Here is a 23,973-nt window from a genome sequence, read left to right as displayed (position 1 = left end):
GGAGTTGGTCCCTCATCCCCATGCCATCCCGACCTAGCCATAGGACCTCTGTCTTCGAAGGATTTAGTTTCAATCGGCTCCCACGAAACCATCCAGCCACAGCTTCCAAGCATCTGGTCAGTGTGTTCGGGGCCGAGTCGGTGTGGCCATCCATCTCAGATAGAGCTGAGTGTCATCAGCATATTGGTGACAGCCCAGCTCAAAGCTCCGGATAATCTGGGCAAGGGGGCGCATAAAGATGTTAAAAAACATCGGGGAGAGAATTGCGCCCTGCGGCACTCCACACACCAAGGAGTGGCGCGACGACACTTCCCTCCCTAGTGCCACCCTCTGTCCCTGACCAGAGATAAAAGAGCACAACCAGTTACGGGCTATGCCCTGTATCCCCACGTCTGCGAGGTGATGGTCCAGAAGATCATGATCGACCATGTCAAAGGCTGCTGACAAATCTAAAAGGATCAGCAGTACTGACCCGCCTCGATTCAGTTGTCTACGGAGATCATCTGTTAGGGCAACCAGAGCCGTCTCTGTCCCAAAACCAGGACGGACACCGGACTGAAATGGATCTAATTATCTAATATAAACCATAACGTCCAAGAGCTCTATAACTCCACCTTTAACAGCTACTTTAACCACCTTTTTCATGGAACCTGGCACACACAAACTGCAGGTGGTGAAGCCTTGGCTCAATTTCTATCTCAAGCTGCTCTCAAAAGGCACAGGAGCAGGGCTTCTAAAAGGCAACAACTGCAGAAACAGCAACAAGTTCTGAGCACGTTATTTGTGAGCAACAACTTGTGACCTGCCTGCATGACTCCTTGTGACCAGCCCACCCAAATACAGAAGAGGAGATTAAGGGGTGATATGGTAGCCATGTTCAAATATATAAAAGGATGTCACATAGAGGAGGGAGAAAGGTTGTTTTCTGCTGCTCCAGAGAAGCGGACACAGAGCAATGGATCCAAACAGCAGCAGCTCTTCAGGATTCTCAGGCAGAGGAAAGACTTTCCCATCGCCTTCTACCTGCTCCTTTTTGCTGCAGGTGTCAGGACTGACCCTGGGACCTTCTGCATCCAAAGCTGAGTTATTGGTCCCATTCCCTGTCTTAAATTCCTTCTAGAAACTGGTAAATGAAGGTGGTTGGGGTTAAGGAACACTGAAATGAATGAGAGCAATGTTTAATGGCCGAATTCATGCCTTGGGATAAGTGGAAAAGGAAGGAAGAAAAATAGTTCATCAAGCAACAAGACTATATATTCAGTAGTGTAACAGGCAGAAGGACACTCTTTAGAAATTATCACAACAGTTATTTGGTTTAATCTACCATAAGGAATTTACAACACGGCTTTTATTTTAAAAAGGCCATTTTGATTGGAAGAGAAAACTCACCATTAGTGAAGAGGGGTTCTGGAAGCTTTCTGAAGAAGGATTTCAGTAAACTACTTATGACATTCAAGTCTCTCCATTTCTAAGAATTGAGAAACAAGAGCATTCTTGTTAGCCTATAGTTAACTGAAAACTTTATAGAGGCAGAAATACACATGGCATCACTCACATCATCTTGAACGTCGATGTCAGTCATCCCTTTGTTGAGCTCCTCTTGCATGCTTGAGATAGCAGCATTATTCCCAGGAACCCTATAAATACCGGTATACTCAAGGCCTCTTTCTTCAACAAGTTTGCAGCATATATCAACTATTAGTGGAATATACTGAAAAATCAGAGAGAGAGAGAGAGAGAGAGAGAGAGAGAGAGAGAGAGAGAGAGATTTACTACTTCTTCCCCATAATGTTTTGTGAAGACACATTTTCAAAGCAAAATGTAAATGCGTGGTTTTTAACTCAGACCTTGTTGCTCTGAGCAGGGGGACAGTCATCCAGCCTGACCCCAAAAGTCCCAGCAGCAGATGGCTTCTTCTCAAAGGTTTTTCTCATGATGCTGGGAATGTTTCGCCATGTACCTTTTGGTGGGCTCGTCTCACCTTTTTCGTAAAGAAACAAAAACAACACAGAAAACAGATTTTTTAAGTAAAAAAAATTTCCATGATCTAATTGAAGATGACTCCAAATAAGTTCTTTCTTGGTAAAACTATCAGAATAAGCAGTAAGACCATATACACAGGAACCCTACACAGATCCAGCAGCCACCACAAACATTATCGTTAATGTGTTACCTGTATTTTCTTATTGACAACCCACTTCTGGCTTCCAAACCACCTCCCAACATTTCCCAATTAATAACAAGAAGCAAGTTTCCAACACATCAAGAAATTCATTTGTAAGTAGCCCTCCCTAAAAAATATTCAGAAAAAGCTTCCATTACTTCACCAACCAGTTAAATACATTATACCATCAAATACAATTACTTGAGAAAATCTTTGTGAAAAAGATTAGGGGGAAAATGACCTTGGACTAAAGCAAATGAATACTTCTGACCATCTTTGGTGATGTCATGGTCCTTGTGTAAAAGCATGCCTACACTTTGGAATGGTCTAGTTTTGTTGAATACATTTTAATGGTTACTATCTAAAGTTGCATGAGGCACATGTAGAAAAACAGCTTTGATCCATACTGGTTACATATGCTCATCAATTTTAAAAACTTTACCTGCTGATTTGAAGCAATGCAGAAAACCTTCAATAGTAATTAAGGGTAATTGATCTTATTATTGTAAAATTTATTCAATACTTTCACTGCCAGAACTCACATACATACTCTGCACTTGAGCACTGACATATTACATTTTATGTAAATGAGGAAAGGGAGCGATTAATTTTAAAAATATAACGGCAGCAAAGTCTTCTATTAACAAGGTCTGCAACAATGCTTGACTGCAATGAATAACAAAGCTATTTTTTTTTCAACAACAAGAGTGCTGAAGCTTCTTCATTATTCTATAGCAAAACCCAAATCCCCCAACAAAGAAAGTGACTGAGAAAAATAAAATATAACACACTATTGAGGGTGAAGGGGTACACAATAAAGTATATTTTTAAGAAGACTGAAACCAGCAATTCTAAACCATTTGTGAAACTAAAAGATTCCTGAAATTAAACATGCATGTTTTTTTTGTACTGTGCTATCCAGCCCATCAGGTTGTTCACCTAACCAAGATTCCCTATTACTGGTGAGCAAGAAAAGTTTGCATCACAGGAGGGGCTTCCTTATTATTGGCTATATGGAGGGAGTGCTTTGGATACTCATGTTTTAAGAGTCCATGAAACTCCTACAAGCGCCCAATGACTAAAAGTCATTTCCTATGTGTTACCATCCTTTCTTCTGGTGTAAATCTGGAAGAGCTGAAACTAGTAATGGTATTGATATACATTAACCTTTAGCAAGGCATTTCCTTTCCGATTCTTCCTTGGGAGAATGAGGACTCTGAGTTCTTTGCTCAGTTTTAGAACCAAGAAGTGTCTGCCTTATACTCAGGGTCTGACGAGGTGTTTTGGGAGATGGCTCTGTTTTGCCGCTTGAAGCACTGAAAAAATAAAATTATATTATTCATAAGCAAAGGGCCAATGTTTCAGATCAAATGAGCTACTAGACTGCAACGTGGCTGCTTACCTCATCATTGTGTTGTATTCTTTAATTCTCCCCCTAATTAGGTCCCCGCTTGTGACCCCTGCATTCTGTAAAATGAATTGAGAAATATTGTTCAGACCATGCTTTAAATAACTGAGATTATCTAGCCACATTCAGGAGACAGTAAACCATAAGAAAGACAAAGTAGTATAACTATAAGCTTAGATATGTGCAAGCTTCACGTACCCACACACTTCTTGCAAGCAAGGAAACACACCAGGAACCTCAGCTACATCCAGACTCAGAAACTACAGTTACTGGCTTCCAAAGAAACTATGACAGATAACCATGGTTTAAACCTGACTTCTGAATTCTGGCTTTAACCAGGATTTGGTCATGCATATATAGTTGATATGCGTAATACTTTAAAAAAGGAAAAAGAAAAGCGAGCAGGGAAGACACAGGAAGGGCAGAATTCAGTGTATAAGATGCTGTGCGTCTCAAACCAGGGTGCCCACCAGATGCTGTGAACCATAATGCCTATCACCCCAGCTAGCATTGCCAATGGGAATTGCAGTCCACAACATGAAGGGCACCAGCTTGGCTACCCCTGCCTTGAGCATGCATTGCTATTACACACTGAATTGCAGACATAGTTGAAAACATCTGAAAGAAGGTAGAAATAATTTTACAAGCCAAAGAATTGAGGACAAAAATTTGTAAACAGTATACCCTTATCCTGAACTGCATTTATCTTCAATTAACTTCATGTGACTAATGGTTCTTAAAAATCACAACTAACTGCACACTTATCTGCCTACCAATCTACACAGGTATTGCAATAGCTGTGGAAAACAGCAACACCTTCTCGTCATGCTCTTATGACAAATCCTCTCCGGGAACAATCATAGTATTCCAAGAAACAGAGCAGCTCGGAACTATGACTAATACCTGTGTAAAAGATCTCCAACTATTCATATTTACATCTGCCCACACGTACGTGTGTGTGTGTGTGTGTGTGTGTGTGTGTGTGTGTGTGTGTATCTTAAGCGCACTATTCTTATAAATCTACTCCACATCAAACACATTATCTGCAGATTCACATTCAATGAGGTCCACTTTTACCAGACATTCTTCCTGGCTGCTATTAACAACTGAGTGTCAGAAGTAGCCTCAATGTCCATGAGTAATGGGTGCACAACAGTGCAATCCTATACAAGTCTACTCAGAAGTAAAGCCTGGTTAAGTTTAATGGGAATTACTTACAGGTACAAAGTCCGAGAGAAGTTATGTTAGGACTCTGCACCCTGATCTCTGCTACAATTTTAAAATATTTAAATCTCAGTATTGGATGGGATTTTCAGATGTGCAGAAGGTGTGGGTGATAGCCAATTAAATTTGGGTTTCATAGCAACAGGGTACTTCATATGGAACATTACATCATTAAATGGAAATTCTGACCATCTATGATTTAATCATTCACCAATAGAAGTTACATACATCGAAAATGATTAATAAGAACAGGAAGGAAAAGCACTAATTACCAAAAATTCATAAAAAACTGCAATCTATACATACATATCTTGGAGTAAGTATCACTGAATTCAGTGGGACTTACTTCTGAGTAGATATTCATAGACTTGCACTGTAAAAGCAGTTTAGGTACAACTGAAAAAGCAGTTTTAATTAACAATTAGCTAAGCTTCAGTAAAAGTAACTGAGCCTACTTTTTAACCAGTCTAAAGAAGTTAAATAATTTTAACCACTGCCCTTGGCAAATGATGTTGTTGTTAAAGAGGTCAAACAAAACAGTTTACTATAGCTTATTTATTTATATCCCACCTTTCCTCAAAGGATTTCAAGGTGGAGGAATACATCATATACTCTCCATATTATCCTCACAACAACTTTGTGAGGCAAGGTAGGCTGAGAGGTGTTGACTGGCCCAAAGTTACCCAGAGCTTCTTGGCCGAGTTAGGAACCACACAGCACAACTCTATGCAATTTCACTCAAAAGTAAGTCTCATTGTGTTTGCTTCCTGATAAATGTGCACAGAACTTTTTCCTTAAGACAGTTATCTTACTTGAATAACATGCAAATTTTCAGTAGTAGCTAAAAATGAAAGTTCAATAGTTTTCTCTACTTGCTCTTTCAAAATATTCTAACTAAGACTCTGACCCTGACACTTATCTGTAAGTCAAGGACAAGGAACATGTGCTGCTCCGTATGTTGATGGACTCCATCAGTCCCAGACAGCATTGTCAACAGACAGCAATGCCAATGATGTAGCCCAACAAACATCCAGATGGACACAGATCTCCATCCCTGTACCCCTATTTCTCTTACTGACTGATTCAATTTTTCCCCCTTGGTATTTTTATACTGAGTTTACAGTGTGTTAACACATAATTATTGAAATAATAGGACTGTTCTCCATAGGGATTAAAATAATAGTAGACTAACAATGATTATTAAAATAATAATCATTGTTAGTCTACCTACTAACCACTAATAAAACTAGTTAAGCTGCTTTTCATAATGCAGTTGTATTTGTCAACCACCCTGGGATATTCAGATGAAAGGCGGTATACAAATCTAAAAAGAAATAAATAATAATATATTCAATTCAGCTACATGCAAAACAGTTGGGCTACTGCCCATCATTGAAAGAGAAAGTGCATAGCATTAAGATGAAGAAACCTATGCATGCCTTTCAAACTTTAATTATACTTCAGCAAACACCAGCTTCTTTCAGTTCACTAGAATGTCACCATATTCAATGGGACTAGTTGTGTGCCCTTTGACAAAGTATATATAACAGACATCAGAGGGGAGAAATAAAGACTTAACAAGCACACCACCTCATCATTTAAGTTGCCATTTTCTTGTATAGCCTTAATCCATGCTAACATGTCATCTCTGTCTTCAGCTTGAAACAGGTATTCGCAATCTGACGTGGTGAGTCGAAATACATGCTTCCTTTTTGTATCGCTGTACGAAATGTCTATCAAACAAGCATTGATGCTGATGGGCTGCACCTCCTCAGAGGACAGAGTTTGATCTTTTTTATCCTTGTACAAGAATAAAGAGCAACCTTTCAGGACCACATGCATCTGCTTCCACGGCCGGATGCTCCCACTAACTCTCTGGAAAATATGAACCAGCATTATTATTGAATACAGTAAAATGAACAGACAAGATGCTTTACAGAAAACAACAACGAGTCTTTAGTCTGAAGAACTTTAGATCCAAATTCAACAGTAGGAGAGAGAAGAGAAGAAGCAGCAACCTCTGACTAGCCTCCTAGGCATTAACTTTTGAAAAGCTATTCTGAAACAAATGACTGATGTTATACAGCAGTGATTCCCAAACTTCCTACCCGCCGACCACTTGAAAATTGCTGAGGGTCTTGGCAAACCACTTAATGATTTTTCTGCCCCTTTAGAAATTGTAATGGGCTGCGCGAGGTGCTGTATGATTTTAATCATATTTTTAATGGTTCTTTTATTTCTTATACTGTATTTTGCAAATCAAATGTCATAGAATTTTAAGGTAATACAATAAAATATAGTATGAGAATTTAAAAACCATTAAAATATGAATAAAAATCAATTATGAATATTTAAAGTTGACATGTGGTGGACCACCTGAATGAAACTCACAGACCACTGGTGGTCCACAGACCAAAGTTTGAGTACCCCTGACGTACAGAATACTGTAACATGTGCAAAAATAAATAAGTAGACATTTATGCAACAACACTATTTTCTAACAGATTGACTGATTGGCTGCTGCTTAAATACTTCCCTAGCCAAACATGGCAGTTTCCTCGCAGACGTATGAAGGAGTGCAAAATATACAAGCAGTACTTTTACTGACACCACTTCCATACATTTCATTTCTGGGCTTAAACTCTTTCTGGCTAATTCAGGACTGCCAGCAGCCTGGAGAATCAGCAATTTGTTCTTACTATGGAGCATCGAGAACCTGACATGCAAAAGGATTCCCCTAATTTCATTAATGTTCCCTAGGTTCACTCTAATTGCCAGAGAAACAGAACACTGCTGCAAGTGTATCAAGTCTGCATGCTTCAATCATATTTGGAAATACAGTCTCAAATACATCCTGATAGCTGCTGGGAATGTTTCAAGAGCTGTTGAAAGAAAAGCAAACAAGTATCTTGCCCTCTCAGCTTGCAATGAAAAACCTGCAAACACATGAGTAGTTTCTAGTAAAAAAAAAACCATACGGACAAGAAGGCATCTAAATAATGAGCTACACAATTTGTATTTACTATTAGCTGCATGTTAGGAGGAAGCAGTACCTTTCCCTTCTCTGTGCCTAGCTGTCGAAAATGAAGGCATCCTTCCTTGGAGACATCACCGATGACCTCTGAAGATGAAGCTTTTCTGGACCCTGAGTTTTCTGAAGATGTTTGGCTGCCTGGGGCCTAAAGAAAACACCATACTGAATCAACTTTGTAATTAAAGAAACATGGTATGATCAACCACCTCTGTGCTCACTAATATACAATACCTCTTCTTTATTTTGGGGGGCATGAAAGTGGATACAAGGAGAAAGCAGGGACAGGTAGCTAACATCAGCTGCACAGTACAATTATTCAGCAGCTTGTTGCTGCTAGTCTCTGCATGCCCCCATTTTGCCTATCTTCAAGAGGGACAGATGGGGGCAAAGCATAACCAGTCACTGAAGAGCCCCACTGTGTCCCTAGAACAGGGGTCAGCAAACTTATTCAGCAGGGGGCCAGACTATATTTTTTTGGGGGGGGGGTGATGCAAGAGCACCACGAGCCCCGGTAGCTGCTTACCTGCGTCTTGCGAGCAGCAGGGGCTGGCAGCGACGGTGGGGTGATGAGTGGCGCACAAAAGGGCTCCGGAGAGGGGCTGCTTAAAATGGCAGCCGCTCGAGCACTGCTACTGCTGGCACCAACAAAGCCCAGCCCCCTTCCTCCTCTAGGCAGGGCGGGGAGAAGCCAGGAGGAGGGAGGGAGAAGGTGGCAGCACCACCACCGTGTGAGGGAGAGGGAAAGAACGTGCTCGCTGGTGATCCACGTGACGATTCCTGGACCGACTGTTCGCGGGCCGGATCCAGAAGGCAATTGGGCCTGATCCGGCCCACAGGCCTTAGTTTGCCTACCCATGCACTACCCTAGACCAATCCTAGCTCACTTGTATCATACATATAGGTGGCTGCAGTGCTTAAGCTGGCTGCGCACATGATTTGGATACTGTGTCCTTGCACAACATATCATCCAGATATATAGGAACATGGGAAATTGCTTTAAACTTAGGTCAGAATATTTATTCATCTGGTACAGTATTGTCTACAGCACTCCAGAATTACAGGAAGACAAGAGAGTTTTCCATCAACTACCACCTGATCCTTATAACTTGCAATAACAGTGATGAAACCTGGATACTTTATGCATGCGATGCATTGGCTCTGCCCCCAATAGAAGGTCTCTGCAAGGTATCAGTATCCAAAAATTCAATGTAGTAAAGAAATTCCATTAATAAAGCCTATATCCTCACATACTTTTGTTCACCATAATGTTTAAACATGCACCACCATCAATGGGTACTCTTATTTTCACAGCTGATAACAATGTTCACAGCTGATAACAATTATCTTGAATAAAGAGTTACTGACCTTAATTCCCTTTAAGCTAGATACATGCTTTATGGACCTATAGATGGAGAGTAGATATTAGTGTCAACATATCTGAATGCACACTTGGATACAGCATATATTCACAGACGCACTTAGATATTTTCATTCAGGACTTACATTTTTCCTTCTCGATAGTCATCCAGTCCTTCATCATAAGATTTGGACCTTTCACTTTTTGCAGGGAACTGACCATCCAGAACACTAGTCCTGATTGATTCTGCAGTCAAAACAAATGCATACCCATTTATTTAAAAAACAAATAAATACAACCACCACATTTCATCAATGGATTAGCTAAAGAAGCCTTGACAGCTGTGACTTACCATGGTCATGGGATAGTTGGCGCCGAAAAGGGACAAGAGAGGTAGGGCTAGGAGGAACTGTAGCAATGGTGGGAGCGCGTGAGGCAGATGCTGAAATAACAGCAGAAGCCGGAATGTGGGCGATATCATGGTCAGTACTGGGACTAGCTGGCTCATCTACAAGGCAATACACAGCAAATTACTAAACCTTAAAAAGTGTCAATTAATTGGCCCAACCTGGGATAATGAGGTGTGGTATGGTGCCCCTGTGTCCTTACTAGACACACCAACACAACACCTCTGTGGCACAGACATTCCAATGCCATTCCAGAAGAAAAATGATTAAAAATAGTTTGCTGCACTTTTGAAGAGGGGAAAAAAATTCATGTGAAGAAAAACAAATTAATTAAAGAATACATACAATCTAATTCACATTATTAATGAGATAATTGAATGAAAAGCAAAGATAAGATTGTTACATTTACAACACAGCTGGAAAAAAAGAAGAAATGTTAAACTGAACAAAAAATGTACTATTGCAGTGTTCACTTTCTTCATAAAATACATTTTTCACAAGATTGTATATAAATCTAACTACATATACATTTGTCAATAAAACAAATCTTTTTTAAAAAAATCTATCAAGTGTCTGACTGTTGTCATTTAAGTGAGACTTCAATTAAAATAAGCTGGAAATAAGCAAAACAAACTACTTGAAAGTTACGCATAAATAATCAAAACACACATTATAATTAATCACCAAAGAAGGGAAATTTTTGTTATTTTCACAGAAAGCCTATGCCACTAGCACATATGCACTAGCACAAGCACACCCAATGATCCTGTTAAAATAATCAGTTCAGATTCACAGTGCAAGTTCTAGTATGTCAAAAGTTGCTACTGCTACATACCAATTATCACTTCCAGTAATTGCTGATATAAGTTATCACAATCTGTACATATCCAGCACCTCGTAGTTTCTAGTGCCACAAGAGTCATCCTGCAACAGTCAAGAAAGCCTAAAGATCTTGAGATTCCCAGATTTGCAAAGATGCAGACCGGGCACGTCTTCTAGAAGATAATATTAAGCCTGATCTATGAAATTCTAAAAATAACAGAATAAACTGTTTTCCTAAACTTTCAATGTACAGGACAAAACTGTACAGCAATCCAGAGCATGAGCATGTTGCACTCTGATCATTAATATGTATTGATTCTAGGTGCTATGCATTTTAATACGCTGTGCTTCTGAAAGGCCCATTGAAATATGCAAGCCTTCACAAACAGAGGTTTATTCTTTTCTTTGAATGAACACATCAGCACGTACTGCATTGTGTTTTCAAAGCGTAATTGATGGCTCTGCTTTAAGGAGGCAGTGCCTGTAGCATCCAAGTTTGGTAGTACATGCACATACAAGCACACAGACTTCTTCAAAATAATAATGACAACAACATTTTCAAGAATAGAAGGACTTAGCTAATTCTCTGACATCTCCCCCTTTAAAACACTGAGACATTGCAGCAAGAGCTTATAGATGGGAGCAAGGCATGACAATCCAGACTAAACACACATAAACACTTCACAGCTAAATATGAATATTCTTCCTAATGATTAGAAAACTAGACACTTTAAAAGAAGCTGAATAATTTGCTGCATTCATACAACTGTCACTTATTAACAATGATTTTATTTCTGAATAATTCTTAAAAGCAGATCTTGAAAACAAGATGCATTGTAGCATACATCCATACTACTACTCCTACTACACCTACTGATCATCATCATCATCATCATCTGCCTATCTTGTTGTCCCAGCCACTCTGAGCGGCTCCCAACAAAGTATTAAAAACACAAGTAGACATAAATTATTAACTTCCCTATACAGGGCTGCCTTCACATGTCTTCCAAAAGTTAAAATAGTTGTTTATTTCCTTGACATCTGATAATAATAATAATTTTATTATTATCCAAGTAAACACATTCTCCTCATTAGCTGCTCAAACTCCAACCAGTGCCTCAAACTCCAACCAGAGTAAAAACCATTTCCTCTCGTACCCAAGAATTAAGGTAATGTGTGTCTAAGAAACAACATGATTTCCCAGAGTACTGTACATGACATTTATCCTACAAAAAGAGCTTGTGAATCCCTGAAGAATTTGGAGCGGTTATGTCAAGCTTGAATAAATGTCATGCTATTAAAATATCAAGCATTCATTTTACACTGAGCCAACTTCCTATAAACAACTTCAATGCATTTTTTCACATGCTGTTACTAGTCAGACAATTGTAAAATCACACACATACAACCTCTCCCCTCTACTTTTTAATAGGAAGGAAAAGATTAACAGTGTTCACAAAATCATCCATTTGCACTGTCAGGCAGGACAGCATATGGTGCAGTCAGCTGATATGCACAATCTTGACAGAAAACACTGCCCATTTGTTCAGGATGTACATAGCACGACTCCTGCAAAGAGCTTCACTGTGGCCAGTCTGTAAGGTAGTGTGAACGATGTCAAGTCACAATAGAGGAATTGAAATCAGAATACAGTTTAGAAAGATAAGTATGCTTCTGTTATTTTCATGGAATCCTCAAAACTGCCTAATAGTAAAAATGACAAATTTGCCTAGGCATAGTCTTCTAATTGAATCACACTAAATTTTGCTTGATGTATCTTAATGCAGTAAAATAGGATGCCAGAATCAATTTCGCTTTGGTACTTGAGTAATATGCCAGTAAGCTACATCATACACAGCAGCAAACAGCTATTTCAGACAGTCTGCAGCGATATCAACAAAGCAAAGACACAAACATCAAAAACAAACTTTCATATATTGTGGAGTAATAATCTTTCATACTACTGCCTTCAGTTTAACATCCATTCATAGCTAAGCCTCAACTCTGTGTAGAGCACCAAATGCCAATGTGAACTTCCTGCCAGATATGTGTTTTAGAGTTCAACATTATGGCCAGGATCCAAAGAACGGTGCAACTAGTTCTGAACACCCAAGGGCCTTTGATCTGCAGGTTCATGAATAGCAGCCATTCATACAGTATTGACAAACCATTCATGTCACTTTAAGGAGTTTTCAAAGCAGTTTGCAATATGGCACAGAATCCTGAATTTGAAAGGGGAGGGGGTGTCAGAATTTTTGAGCCCTATGAGCCTAGACTATATAATTTTAAACATGAAGACATTGCTACAACCTTTGAATACAGAATCATGGAATTGTAGAGTTTGAAGGGATCCCAAGGGTCATCTAGTCCAACCCCCAGCAATGCAGGAATCTCAACTAAATCATACATGACAGATGACCATCCTCTGCTTAAAAACCTCCCAAGGTGAAAGCATCAGTCAGAGGTAATGTAAGAAATGGCCATAAGATCATACCACTGTAAGTGGTATGGCAGTCTCTCAAGTAACTTGGTCTCAAGCTGTATAGGGTCTTATATGTTAGTATCAAAACCTGTAACATGGCCCAATAGCAGGCAGGCAATGCAAAGCCGGCAAATCATGTGTTATATGCTGATGACTGTCTGCTACCATAGGCAGCCTGTCCATCATACTCAGTATTAGATGCAGCCTCAAGGGTAGCCCCACAAAGAGCACACTGCATTAATCCAACCTTGAGGTTACCAATGCATGGACAACTGTGATTCAGTGTTACAATCAGCCACAAAGTCTCACAATACCACTGGCATCTTACAGTTCATTCAGGAGGAATTTAATATAGAGAAATGAATGAAACCTGGTTCAGCAATAGGAGATATTTTTTATCTCACACCAGAGGGACACTCCGTTGTCACCCAAGACAGATGGAAGCTAACAGCCAACAATAACAGCAGGCCCAATCAATACCTGTTTACTTGGAAGTCAGTTTAGCTGAGCTGAACGGGAGTTACTCCAAAGTAAGTATGTTCAGAAATGCAACCTTATATTCATTATTAAACATCACAGAAACGTGAATGATTCATGGGAATTAGTTTACACACAAACTTTGAACATTTGTTTTATTATTATTGAACCCTTTTTAATATAGCAGGATCATATTGTATTTGGAAATATTCTTGCTGAAAACGCAAGAAGCAAATGTATCAAAAAGTTGTTACTGATATTAGAAACAATTGATTTAAAATTAGCAGGAGCTTTTAGGGGTTATAAGCAGCTGAAAAGTCTAAAAATGGTAGCCAACTAAAACTGATTCAAGTACTATTTTCATCATATTAAAAAGGAGGAGAGAAGAATCTTGGGCACAAGCCAATTCCATTAAAAATCAACATACCAAGCATTTGACAGATTATGGCAAGCTGGTTGATGGCCTATTGGATGGAATGTTCTTGCGGCTGAAGCTTTTGTTACTTTTCTACTAGGTTTGTTTATGGCAGTGGCGTAGCGTGGGGGGTGCAGGGGGGCCCGGCCGCACCCGGCGCAACATCTGGGGGTTAGGGGGCGCAAATCCACGGGTTAGGGGGCGCAAATCCACGGGTTAGGGGGCGCAAATTACTTGCCTTGCCCCGGGTGCTGACAACCCACCCTACACCACTGGTTTATGGGTTATTGGAATGGTTTTATTGAAATGTATTGTTTCATAAACTGTGTCTATTAGCATGTGGCGTCAATACTCCTCAGTACTTCTTCACTTGCAATGGGTGCGTGGCAAATTTGCATCTTCAGACCCTTCAGCGCTGACGACATCATGGAGACATGTCTCGTATGGCAGGGGCAAGCTGTGTTTACCACTCTAGAGTTCCAGTTGGATTTGGACTTAAAGGGAGGGGAATGAGCAACCCCTGCTGATCTCTCACCCCAAAGCCACTTTGGGGTTTCTTCTGGGCTAAAAACTTCAGCCACCCAAATTTCAAAATCTTGCTTCCCAAAGATGCTATATGATATCAGGAATTTTTCCTGCAGCTGTTCTTGGAATATTTTAAAAATCCATGGGAACTACTTCTCCCCATGAATCCTTGCACCGAGGATGATTTGAGGATCTGATGGGAGTGCCTACAACCAGCCACTAGATTTTCAGGGAAAGAAAAGAGAATGGTGCTGCCAACAGAACACTTTAACATTTGTTTAATCCATTACGAGCCAAACCCAAAATCTAAATGAAGTTTGCAGTTTGCCTCATAAAGGAGTCAAGTTGATTCCCCAATTTGGATCTGCAGTGATATTACTAATTGGAAGTAAAAGAGATTCACATTTGTACGATGAAACCACGATGCCAAGCTGCTGCCACCTTTCCAAAGGGCATACAGTGGTACCTTGGGTTACATACGCTTCAGGTTACATACGCTTCAGGTTACAGACTCCGCTAACCCAGGAATAGTACCTCGGGTTAAGAACTTTGCTTCAGGATGAGAACAGAAATCGTGCTATGGCGGCAGCGGGAGGCCCCACTAGCTAAAGTGGTCTTCAGGTTAAGAACAGTTTCATGTTAAGAACGGACCTCCGGAACAAATTAAGTACTTAACCCGAGGTATCACTGTACTAGTTAGATTAGTTCTTGAAGAGAACATCAAATCTTTCAGTCCTTATTTCCTATTTTACCTCTCAGCTACAGGGATTGCATTTTCCCCCTTAGAGGCCACAACTTTGTGGTAAAACTATGGCTTGTCTTTTGGCTTACTAGCCATTTAAATAAGTTGTTGACATCTTTTCAGAAATCCCTAGTAAGACACACACACACACACACACACACACACACACACACACACACACACATTAACAGCAGTACAGTGGTTAAAAAGCTGAGCTGAGATGCAATGACAGAATGCCTGAATCAAATTATCACATCTGCCATGAATGTGGGCTTAGGCAAGAGACCTTCTCTCACTTTCAGTACAGAATCTGTAATTCTGAAAGATTTTTACCTTTTTTAATTAAATGTGCTGAGAAATTTATCAAGACTAATTTTGTAACTTTTTAATCAATCAAAATTTGTTTGTTGCACTGTAACCACTACTGAGTTCATTTTTGCAAATTGTTTTGTACATGCAGAAGCTGCTATTCATATTCTTATTAGTTTGGCTGCAACATTTAGTCAATCCATTGGCCAAATGAATCAATTAAAATATTTGGGTCAGCAGATGTTTTAAATGAGATTCTTTAATGGTGCTTATCTTATGAAAACTGCAGATGGCAAGCACCATCTTCTACACTTTCTCCTCTGTCTGAGAGAATGGGAAGTGACCATTCATGCATCACCTGACAACAAAGAAAATAAACTTTTTTCTCTTTAGAACTATTGCTTTTTCTCATATACATACATATGTAGATGGGGCATTATTGTTTTGCTTGTTATTATGCTATGTATTCTTGTGTATATCACCCTGTCATATTTGGATTAAAGGTGGTATGTAAATTTAATAAACATAAAAATAATAATCAATTAAAACAACTATGATTTATTTAATTAGGTGATAGTAAAGGTAAAGGTTTGACCAAACTGCGGGAGGCAGTGGAAGATAGAAGGGTCTGGCGTGCTCTGGTCCATGGGGTCACAAAGAGTCGGACACGACTAAATGACTAAACAACAACAAAGGTAAAGGGACCCCTGACCATTAGGTCCAGTCGTGGCCAACTCTGGGGTTGCAGCACTCATCTCGCTTTATTGGCCGAGGGAGCCGGTGTTTGTCCGCAGACAGCTTCTGGGTCATGTGGCCAGCACGACTAAGCTGCTTCTGGCGAACCAGAGCAGCGCACGGAAACACCGTTTACCTTCCTGTCATAGTGGTACCTATTTATCTACTTGCACTTTGACATGCTTTCAAATTGCTAGGATGGCAGGAGCAGGGACCGAGCAACGGGAGCTCACCCCGTCGCGGGGATTCGAACTGCCGACCTTCTGATTGGCAAGTCCTAGGCTCTGTGGTTTAACCCACAGTGCCACCCACGTCCCTAATTAGGTGATAGTCTCAATTATATACTAAGTGACTGTGATTCAATGAACCATATTCCTTATTCCATGCACTCCTGAGTCTTTGGACTTCTCTTTCTTAAATTTATATGCCTGCCCACCTCTATCCCCAGTGCCACAAAACACATCACAACTAAAGCTCAAAAGCAGTTTATGGCATGGGAACTACTATTCAAAGGAAAACTTGTTTTAAAATCCCATTGAGGATGTCTAAGGGCTTAGCACATCTAAGTAGCTCCCTGGATCCAAACCAAACTAAATAGGCCAAGTTAAACTAGCACTTATAGAAAACTATGAAAATTCTTTAAATAGTTTTTTTTTTTTAAATCATTAAGGCCTCCTAGAAATAAAATACATCACAGCAAGGTCTTAAAAGGGTTTGGGTTAGTAGTAGCAATCAGGTCAGCAGTGACATGTAGTACTGTGTCTTTACTGTATATTTAATTCTTTGCATATCTAAGATTTTGCAGAAATTAATAATGCTGACATAAGGTGCACCTGGTGAGGAGGGGATAGATGTTAGTAAGAGGCTACTGCCTCTGAGGGGAAAGCATGCACTGGGTGAAATTGGCCATCTAGCAGCTGAATGCCTGCACACTGCTATTCCAGCCATCTACTGTTTTCAGTATAACCTCTCCTACAGTCTTAAGCAGGGATGGCTAACATGTCACCCTCATATATTGCTGGACCACAACTCCCATCGTCCCTGACCATTGGGTCATGCTGGTTGGGCCAATGCAATCTGGAGTACAAAAATATCTAGAAGGTTCATGGTGCAAGCCTTCACAGTAAAAACAAATAAATTATGTCTGATCTGAAAATGTCCACGTACCTATTCACCTACCACAAGAAAGAATGACCTCTGTGTAATGCAGGCTAGGAAGCTCTTGCCATTTTGATAGGTTGTTCCCTCTTTCGTGCCATTAATATACCACAAGTAGGTCCAAAACATTATACAGGCTTTCTAAGTCTATGTGGGAAATTGCACAATTTCCCTCACTGCTGCTTGCTGGACATGGGAGCTGTGCAGCAACTAAAACCTGACAATGAAACTTGAGTATTTTAGACAAAATTGCTCCCATGAACTTCAGCGGAAGAACAGCATATGAATTAAGTCTGTCAACCAATTAAAGAACTGTTAGTCAATTAGCAATGTGAGTTTAAGTGAATTAATTTATTGATTAATTGATTAAATTGAAAACCCATCTATTTTTACCAGGCCTTTGTTGGGTAGGGTAGTTGGTTTCACTTTACGACTGGTTTGACGACTGGTGTTAATTTATACTATTATACCTTGCCCTGGTATTGCACTGTGATTAAAGTAAATCTTAAAATATTTTACTATTAATTTATAAAATGGGTTATAACCAGTGTTAAGTCATAGGCAGACCTACTGAGATCAACTGACCTAGGTCTTAGTTTGTTATCACCCCCCCCAAAATGTTCATAAATATGTATGTGAGGAAAACCAATAATTCTGAAGCCATAAGTATACTTACTGCATTATTAGACAATGCATGAGTATCATATAAGACATTATCTTAGAAGAGGCATTCCCTGCTTTGTATGTGAAAGAAGGGGGGATGCCTCTTAAGACTAATAAGCATCTGCTGTTTTACAAACATCTGCATTAAATAGAATAAGAATGTTAATTAGGGCAGCTGTTTAAACAACTGAAAGGTTAACCAATCAATAGATTCAATACTGCAGCCCTAATATAAATTATTGCCATCTACTTTGCTCTTCTTAATCTCTCCAGCAATGTCATGACTTAACTGACCTTCACATGTATCAGCAGCTACTGTCAGCTCTCCGTGCACCTATGCTGCAGCACACCTGTGCATTGAGATATTCTTAGGAAACCAACTTACAACTTGAGTTAAAGTATAACTGTCACAACCACAGAAAGCACATATGTAAGCATCTGAAAGCCTGATTAATGTTAACAGTACATCAAGTGCGTAACAACAACAACAACAACAACAACAACTTGTACTTCGCCAACAACAACAACAACTTGTACTTCGCCCCCACCCCTACCAATCCCACTTTCAAATTTATTCAGCATATTGCTATGACCTTCACTTGCCAGTTCCTCCATGGGGGCCTCTTTTATTACATAACAAGCACAATCTTCTTTTCCTTGCTTCCAAGGCTGCAAACCGACAAGCACACTACTCCCACACCACAATTCTTCAATATCTTCTTGACCTCTATGTTCTTAATATACTGTCTGGCTTTCCCATTTCTGCTTTTTCTCCTTACAAATTACCTTATATATTTACTCTAGGGTTTTAAAGATATGTGCACATATACAAATTCAATTTTTTCTGTTTTACAAAGCTTTGCAAAAGATTGACGGCAATGACTGAGCTAAATAAGTAAGAGCCACACATGGCAATACAGATTCATTCACATTATTGCAGAATAAACCTTTAAAATCACCTGTAGCAGTGAGGGTGTATAGCAAAACTTTTTAAATTAAATATTAACTTCTTAAGCATTTATCATGTCACAAAAATGCCTGCTACTGTTTTTATAGGTAAATACATATTAGATGCAACACAGAAAATTAAGCATGTTTATGTTCTGTTAACATCAGTGGGATTAAGACCCCATCACTTACACCAAGTTGCATGGGAGCAGTTTCCCCATGGCATTTCTGCATACAACTGTGATGTGTCTGTGGATACCAGAACCAGGAAAAGGTCTAATGGCACAGGTTGCTCACATCCCTAGGAGGGGCAGTGCCAATCAGGAGAAAATCTTTCCCCAGTCAAGTAGTTGCAATAATCATACATACACTGTAGTCACACTGGAAAACATTACAGGAAAACAGCTCCCACACATGTACCTGTGAAACGGGCCTAGAAATACTGGAGCTGAACATTGTATTTTCTAGATTATACCTGCAAAAATTATGAAACTCAAATAAATTAACCAGAATGATGCATAATAATTTAAAATATATATAATAATAAAACCAAGTGGCAGATCCAAAGCCATGTATTAGAAGCAGAGAGATGAAAGCCAATGGTTTAGCTCACCTATGAATGGAATGCATGCCAAGGAATCACCAGGTGTGCTGGCGCTGGAAGCTTTCCTTTCTTCTATTATTTTTATATGGACCTCTCGACGTGCGTCATTGGGCAACCAACAAGTAGTCTCCGGGGCTGGCTCTTGATCATTTACCGCTAAGATGTAGGACTGATGCCGCAAAGGCTGTGGTGTCTGATGGCCAGAAGGAGACTTTTCTCGCAAGACAACTGCTTCTGTATCCTCATCTACAACATCCCTTGGATGGCTCTCGGATTCTTTTATATTTTCCTTTTCAAACTCTTGAACCTTCTGTCTAATAGAGACATCCAAGTTAACAGAGGTAGTTAAATGCTCACTCATCTGTGGGACAAATTTGGCAGAAGCTAAACAGGTAGTAGGGGATAGAGTACTCGTGTCTATTTCTGTTTTGTGGCCTGGCACACTTTTTGCTTGTATCCTTGATTGTTGATTCAACAAACCACTGTTGTACACATGGTTTAGTTCTCTTTGGTCTGCGGTAGTAACACTATCCAGGCTCTGATTAAGGGAAAGCGACGGTTTTGCTGCATAGGGTACAGAAGTCTTCAATGAGTTGCTTCTTGTGCTTCTAGCTATTGAGTGAGATGATCTTTCCTGAAAAACGGTTGTAGGCTTTGAAGTTCCACCAGAGGTTGGCAAATCTCTGGCAGGCTGCTGTGATTTTACATCAGGTGGAGCCTTCTGGAACTGTGGGGTTGACCCTAAGGCTCTGCTGTTTATTCGTCTACCATCTGAGCCATAAGCACCCGGAGCCACAGAAAAATTTGAGCCTCGAAGAGACAAGTGAAATGCATGCTGCCGGGGTCTCTCATAAATACCTCGCCGATCATCTTGCTCAGTAAAGCCAGTCCACTTGTTAGTCTTTTTTCTGTCTCTGTTTGAATCTGCAACAAGATTCTCAGTGTGAAAATTTTCTAATGTTTCACCCTGCTTTCCTAAATAGTCCCAAGACTGTGTCCTGTGATTCCGGGGGCTGATAGATGGTGAAGTTAGAGCATCTTGAGAGGCACTCCTTGGCCACTCCTTCAACAATATAGGATCTTCAAGTCTTTCCTGGGACACACTCCTTTGCCGTATCTGAATGGACTGTGGGACCCTATCATGAGAGGTGCTTCTGCGTCGTACCTGTGAAACACTGCGATTTGGTACCACTTGATTATAATCTGTTGTGTTCTGAGATGCTGCTCTTAAACTATCTAACCTTTCCTGTATGGTTCTGCAGCCATACATGTGCAAACGTCTATTATCAATGTACTCTTTGTAGGTTTTGTAATTTTTCCAGTCTATGGTTTGGTGGGCATTTGGAGAAGTGTAGTGATTGGTAGTGACAGAGGGAGAACCTGCACTTTGAGTAGGAGATCTAGTATTTGAGATCCCTTCTGGATGCCCTCCATAGCTTCCAGACTTGCTAGCTATTCCATTGGGATCTACTGGCCTTGTGAGTGGCGTCTGAGGAAGTACAATGGCAGTGGGCATTGGAGAAGGTGGTGATGTGGTTCGCGCTTTTGTTTTTATAGTGGTTTGTTCCTTAAGACCATATCTTACTTCCTCTATCCGGTGTGATGGACCAGTATGATTTATTCTACAGGATGACAAGTCTACAGCCTTCTCGGAAGGCACAACAACAGTTCTTACAGTCTCGTTGTTGCAAACACAGACAGCTGTGTTAGATTTTGCAATATCTGTTGGGGATGGAGGCACTTGTATTTCCATTCTGTAGGCCTTTTCTGGTTGTGCTGATGTCCGTACAGGTCTACTAGCTGGCTGCTTACCAAGTGAAGAGTCAGGAGGTGCTTTCTCAGTATCTTGTGCCTTGACAGAAGGTGGAGATGCTAACCGGGGATAACATATTGGTGGTGGTTCAGGTATGTTGCGGGCATTACCACTGTAAGCTTCATTGCCTTTCAGGTAGGCATCTTGGGAATATGCCTATACAAAGAGGATTAAAAAAGAAATGAAATTACTAAAAATGTGAATGTGAAATCATCACCATGTTACAGGGAGATGAATCCAGTAGACAGCTAAATCCCTTGAAGGGCAAGGACCTCTCATATGAAACAGCTCTTTGCTACAGGTATCTGTTCAAAGAACAAGAAGTGTCAAATGCCTTCGTTATTACTCCCTGGGTATGAAAATATACAATGGAAAGTCTCCACAAAGTATTAAGCATGTTTTATATAAGTCAAACAGCAAATCCCAGCAACTAATGGCAGCTGATTAAGAGAACACAGAGATTTGTAAGCATAAACCCAAACCAAGTATTTCTGTTCATACACATCCTCAAACCCAGCTTCACAAATTCCTCCTTTTGATCTTTTTTTATGCTGGAAGCTAAAATTATGCAGCGATTGACAGGTTAAATAAGGAATTCTGTTAGCCTCAGAAAACGTGCAGCTCTTTGCCACATAGAGAAAACATATAGCCTATGTAAATCCTATTGCATTCAATACAGATTGCTTTTCTAAAAGGTACAATTACTATATCTAATGGGAGTAGACAGTGGCAATGTCTTTGTTGGCAGCCAACGCCCACCCTCCTTCCAAATAATCTTACATGTTACTTATTCCATGAATTCCATACTACTCACAGCAGTGCCATTTTTTAACCCAAATACACCACCAACATACATGCTCAGGCAGCTATTTATAAGCACTTCCTTAGAGTGGAATGCAGACTATCACAAGCCATATATTCTTTAGGTGTTTCACAATTTCCACCTTACCTTTTAAGAACCCGACTCCTAAGGAAACCATTTGCTTTACATATTGCATGTTTCCCTTGCATCAAGACATTTCTGAAACCATCGTACAACTAACGATGCAAGATCTGCCCGGAACATACAAATTCTATTATTTTAGACTTTGCCATCACTTCCTTTAGTGGCAATATGAAATTAAAAGAGCTGACAGCACACAGCTTGCCAATGCACAAATCTTTCCCAAACATTTTTTTTTTAACACAGCTTAGGTGTGGTATCATATTACAGCGTTTCCTGCTTAAATCATAACATGCTCCATTCAGCCAAATCAACATGCCCTGCCTTAGCATTAGACAGGTTGTAAAAGCCCAAATGCAGCCATAAACATTAGACTAAGAGCAAAGTGCTGAGGATGAGAAGGGCGAGGTACTTAAAACACACGGCTGCAATAAATATCACTGGCAGCATTAGTTAAGTGCAAATGAAATATTAAAAGCAAACTGGCAAGAAATAAACCAAGTAACTAACAAAAACACAGGCACACATTAAAAGGTAACAGAATCAATATTACAACTGAGATTCAGCTAACCAGCAGATCTAGCTCGCTTTCAGCAACTTGCAGGCTTTAACAGTCCAGCATCTTGCAGATCTACCAAGAAACACATGCCTTACAAAAATCAGAGAAATGGCTACAGTACATTTCTTACCAGTGCTGTGACATCCTTTGAAAACTGCAGCTGGCAGAAAACAGGAAAACATAGTAAAAGCTGCTTATGGGTGTAAAGACAGAATTATGTGGTCATGTTGAAGCGGGATACACAGCAAGCTAAAAATACATCTACACCGATTTCTCTGGAAGATACCAATAGAGGTAAAGGGCAGTGGAGCATAAACAATAACTTCAGCCTCCTTGTGAGCATGTCTGTCTCAGGCTTTTACCTGCTTCTTGCATTTATTCCCTAGCCTTCCAGAAAAAGAAAATACAGTTGTGCTGTGTTGCTTCAGTGCATCTTTTCTGCTGCAAACGGAGCCCTCTGGTTGTGCTACAAGGCGTCCCTTCTACTAGAGCAACATAACGGTCTTTCATCTCCCCTGAGCTGCTACCATCCCTGCTTCCAGATGACGAAACAAGGGTTTCATTATGCATTTAAAATCCATGCACCCCTTCCCCACATGCATCGGAACAGAACCACAAGCTGTCAGCTGACTGCAGCTGCTTTCATACTCTACGTCTGACATTAGAAGGATGATTTCAGAATAATCCTCAGAGAAAAACAGCCTCCCCATGTGATCGTTTTCATTTTGTATATCTTTGGCGTTTCTTCAGAGACAGGCTGTGCTTCCAATTGCAAGGTGCATGCTAATACAGCTGTCTGATTTTTGCATGCTCTCTCATGACGGAAAATGGGGACTCTGCATTCGTGTACTTTTCAGATTAGGAGGGGGAAATAGGAAAGCAGACATAGACGCATGAAAAAGCAAGCTGTGGTACAGTCTAAGGAAACAACACATCCGCTCACACTCTGAAATATGCCAATACTGCCTCCCTAGTCCAATTTAGGCATATATACTCAGCCCAAATCTGCAGGTTTGCAAGATACCCTACTTAAAAACCACAAAAAATGCACCACATTAGCTCTGCCTGAATATATATATATATAATCTGGGAATGACTAAAATGATAAATTATAGGAAATGAACCAGTTTTGTATTAATGAAGGGAAAGAAAATTCAAAAATATATCAGAATATAGCATAGTTC

General features: G+C 40.1%; 1 protein-coding gene across 8 annotated transcripts in view; it reads right to left on the bottom strand.

Annotated features, from left to right (window-relative positions):
• The window catches only part of ARHGAP21 (Rho GTPase activating protein 21), a 111,539-nt gene that overhangs the window by 9,674 nt on the left and 77,892 nt on the right, over window positions 1-23,973 (bottom strand). For 3 of the 8 annotated variants that reach the window (XM_083704555.1, XM_083704558.1, XM_083704554.1), the window contains exons 7-18: window positions 22,920-22,949; window positions 19,484-21,443; window positions 9,540-9,695; window positions 9,334-9,433; window positions 9,196-9,232; window positions 7,850-7,975; window positions 6,387-6,671; window positions 3,567-3,631; window positions 3,332-3,480; window positions 1,848-1,981; window positions 1,556-1,711; window positions 1,390-1,468 (exon numbers count right to left, since the gene is read on the bottom strand). In XM_083704555.1, coding sequence (XP_083560681.1) covers window positions 1,390-1,468; window positions 1,556-1,711; window positions 1,848-1,981; window positions 3,332-3,480; window positions 3,567-3,631; window positions 6,387-6,671; window positions 7,850-7,975; window positions 9,196-9,232; window positions 9,334-9,433; window positions 9,540-9,695; window positions 19,484-21,443; window positions 22,920-22,949 — 3,277 coding nt within the window. The remainder of the gene's footprint in view (window positions 1-1,389; window positions 1,469-1,555; window positions 1,712-1,847; window positions 1,982-3,331; window positions 3,481-3,566; window positions 3,632-6,386; window positions 6,672-7,849; window positions 7,976-9,195; window positions 9,233-9,333; window positions 9,434-9,539; window positions 9,696-19,483; window positions 21,444-22,919; window positions 22,950-23,973) is intronic. The other 5 variants (XM_083704557.1, XM_083704556.1, XM_083704559.1 and 2 more) reach the window with 3 other exon arrangements.

The sequence above is a fragment of the Podarcis gaigeae genome (genome assembly GCF_964106915.1).
Source record: "Podarcis gaigeae genome assembly, chromosome: 12".
NCBI lineage: Eukaryota > Metazoa > Chordata > Lepidosauria > Squamata > Lacertidae > Podarcis > Podarcis gaigeae.
This window is presented reverse-complemented; position numbering and strand designations above follow the sequence as displayed.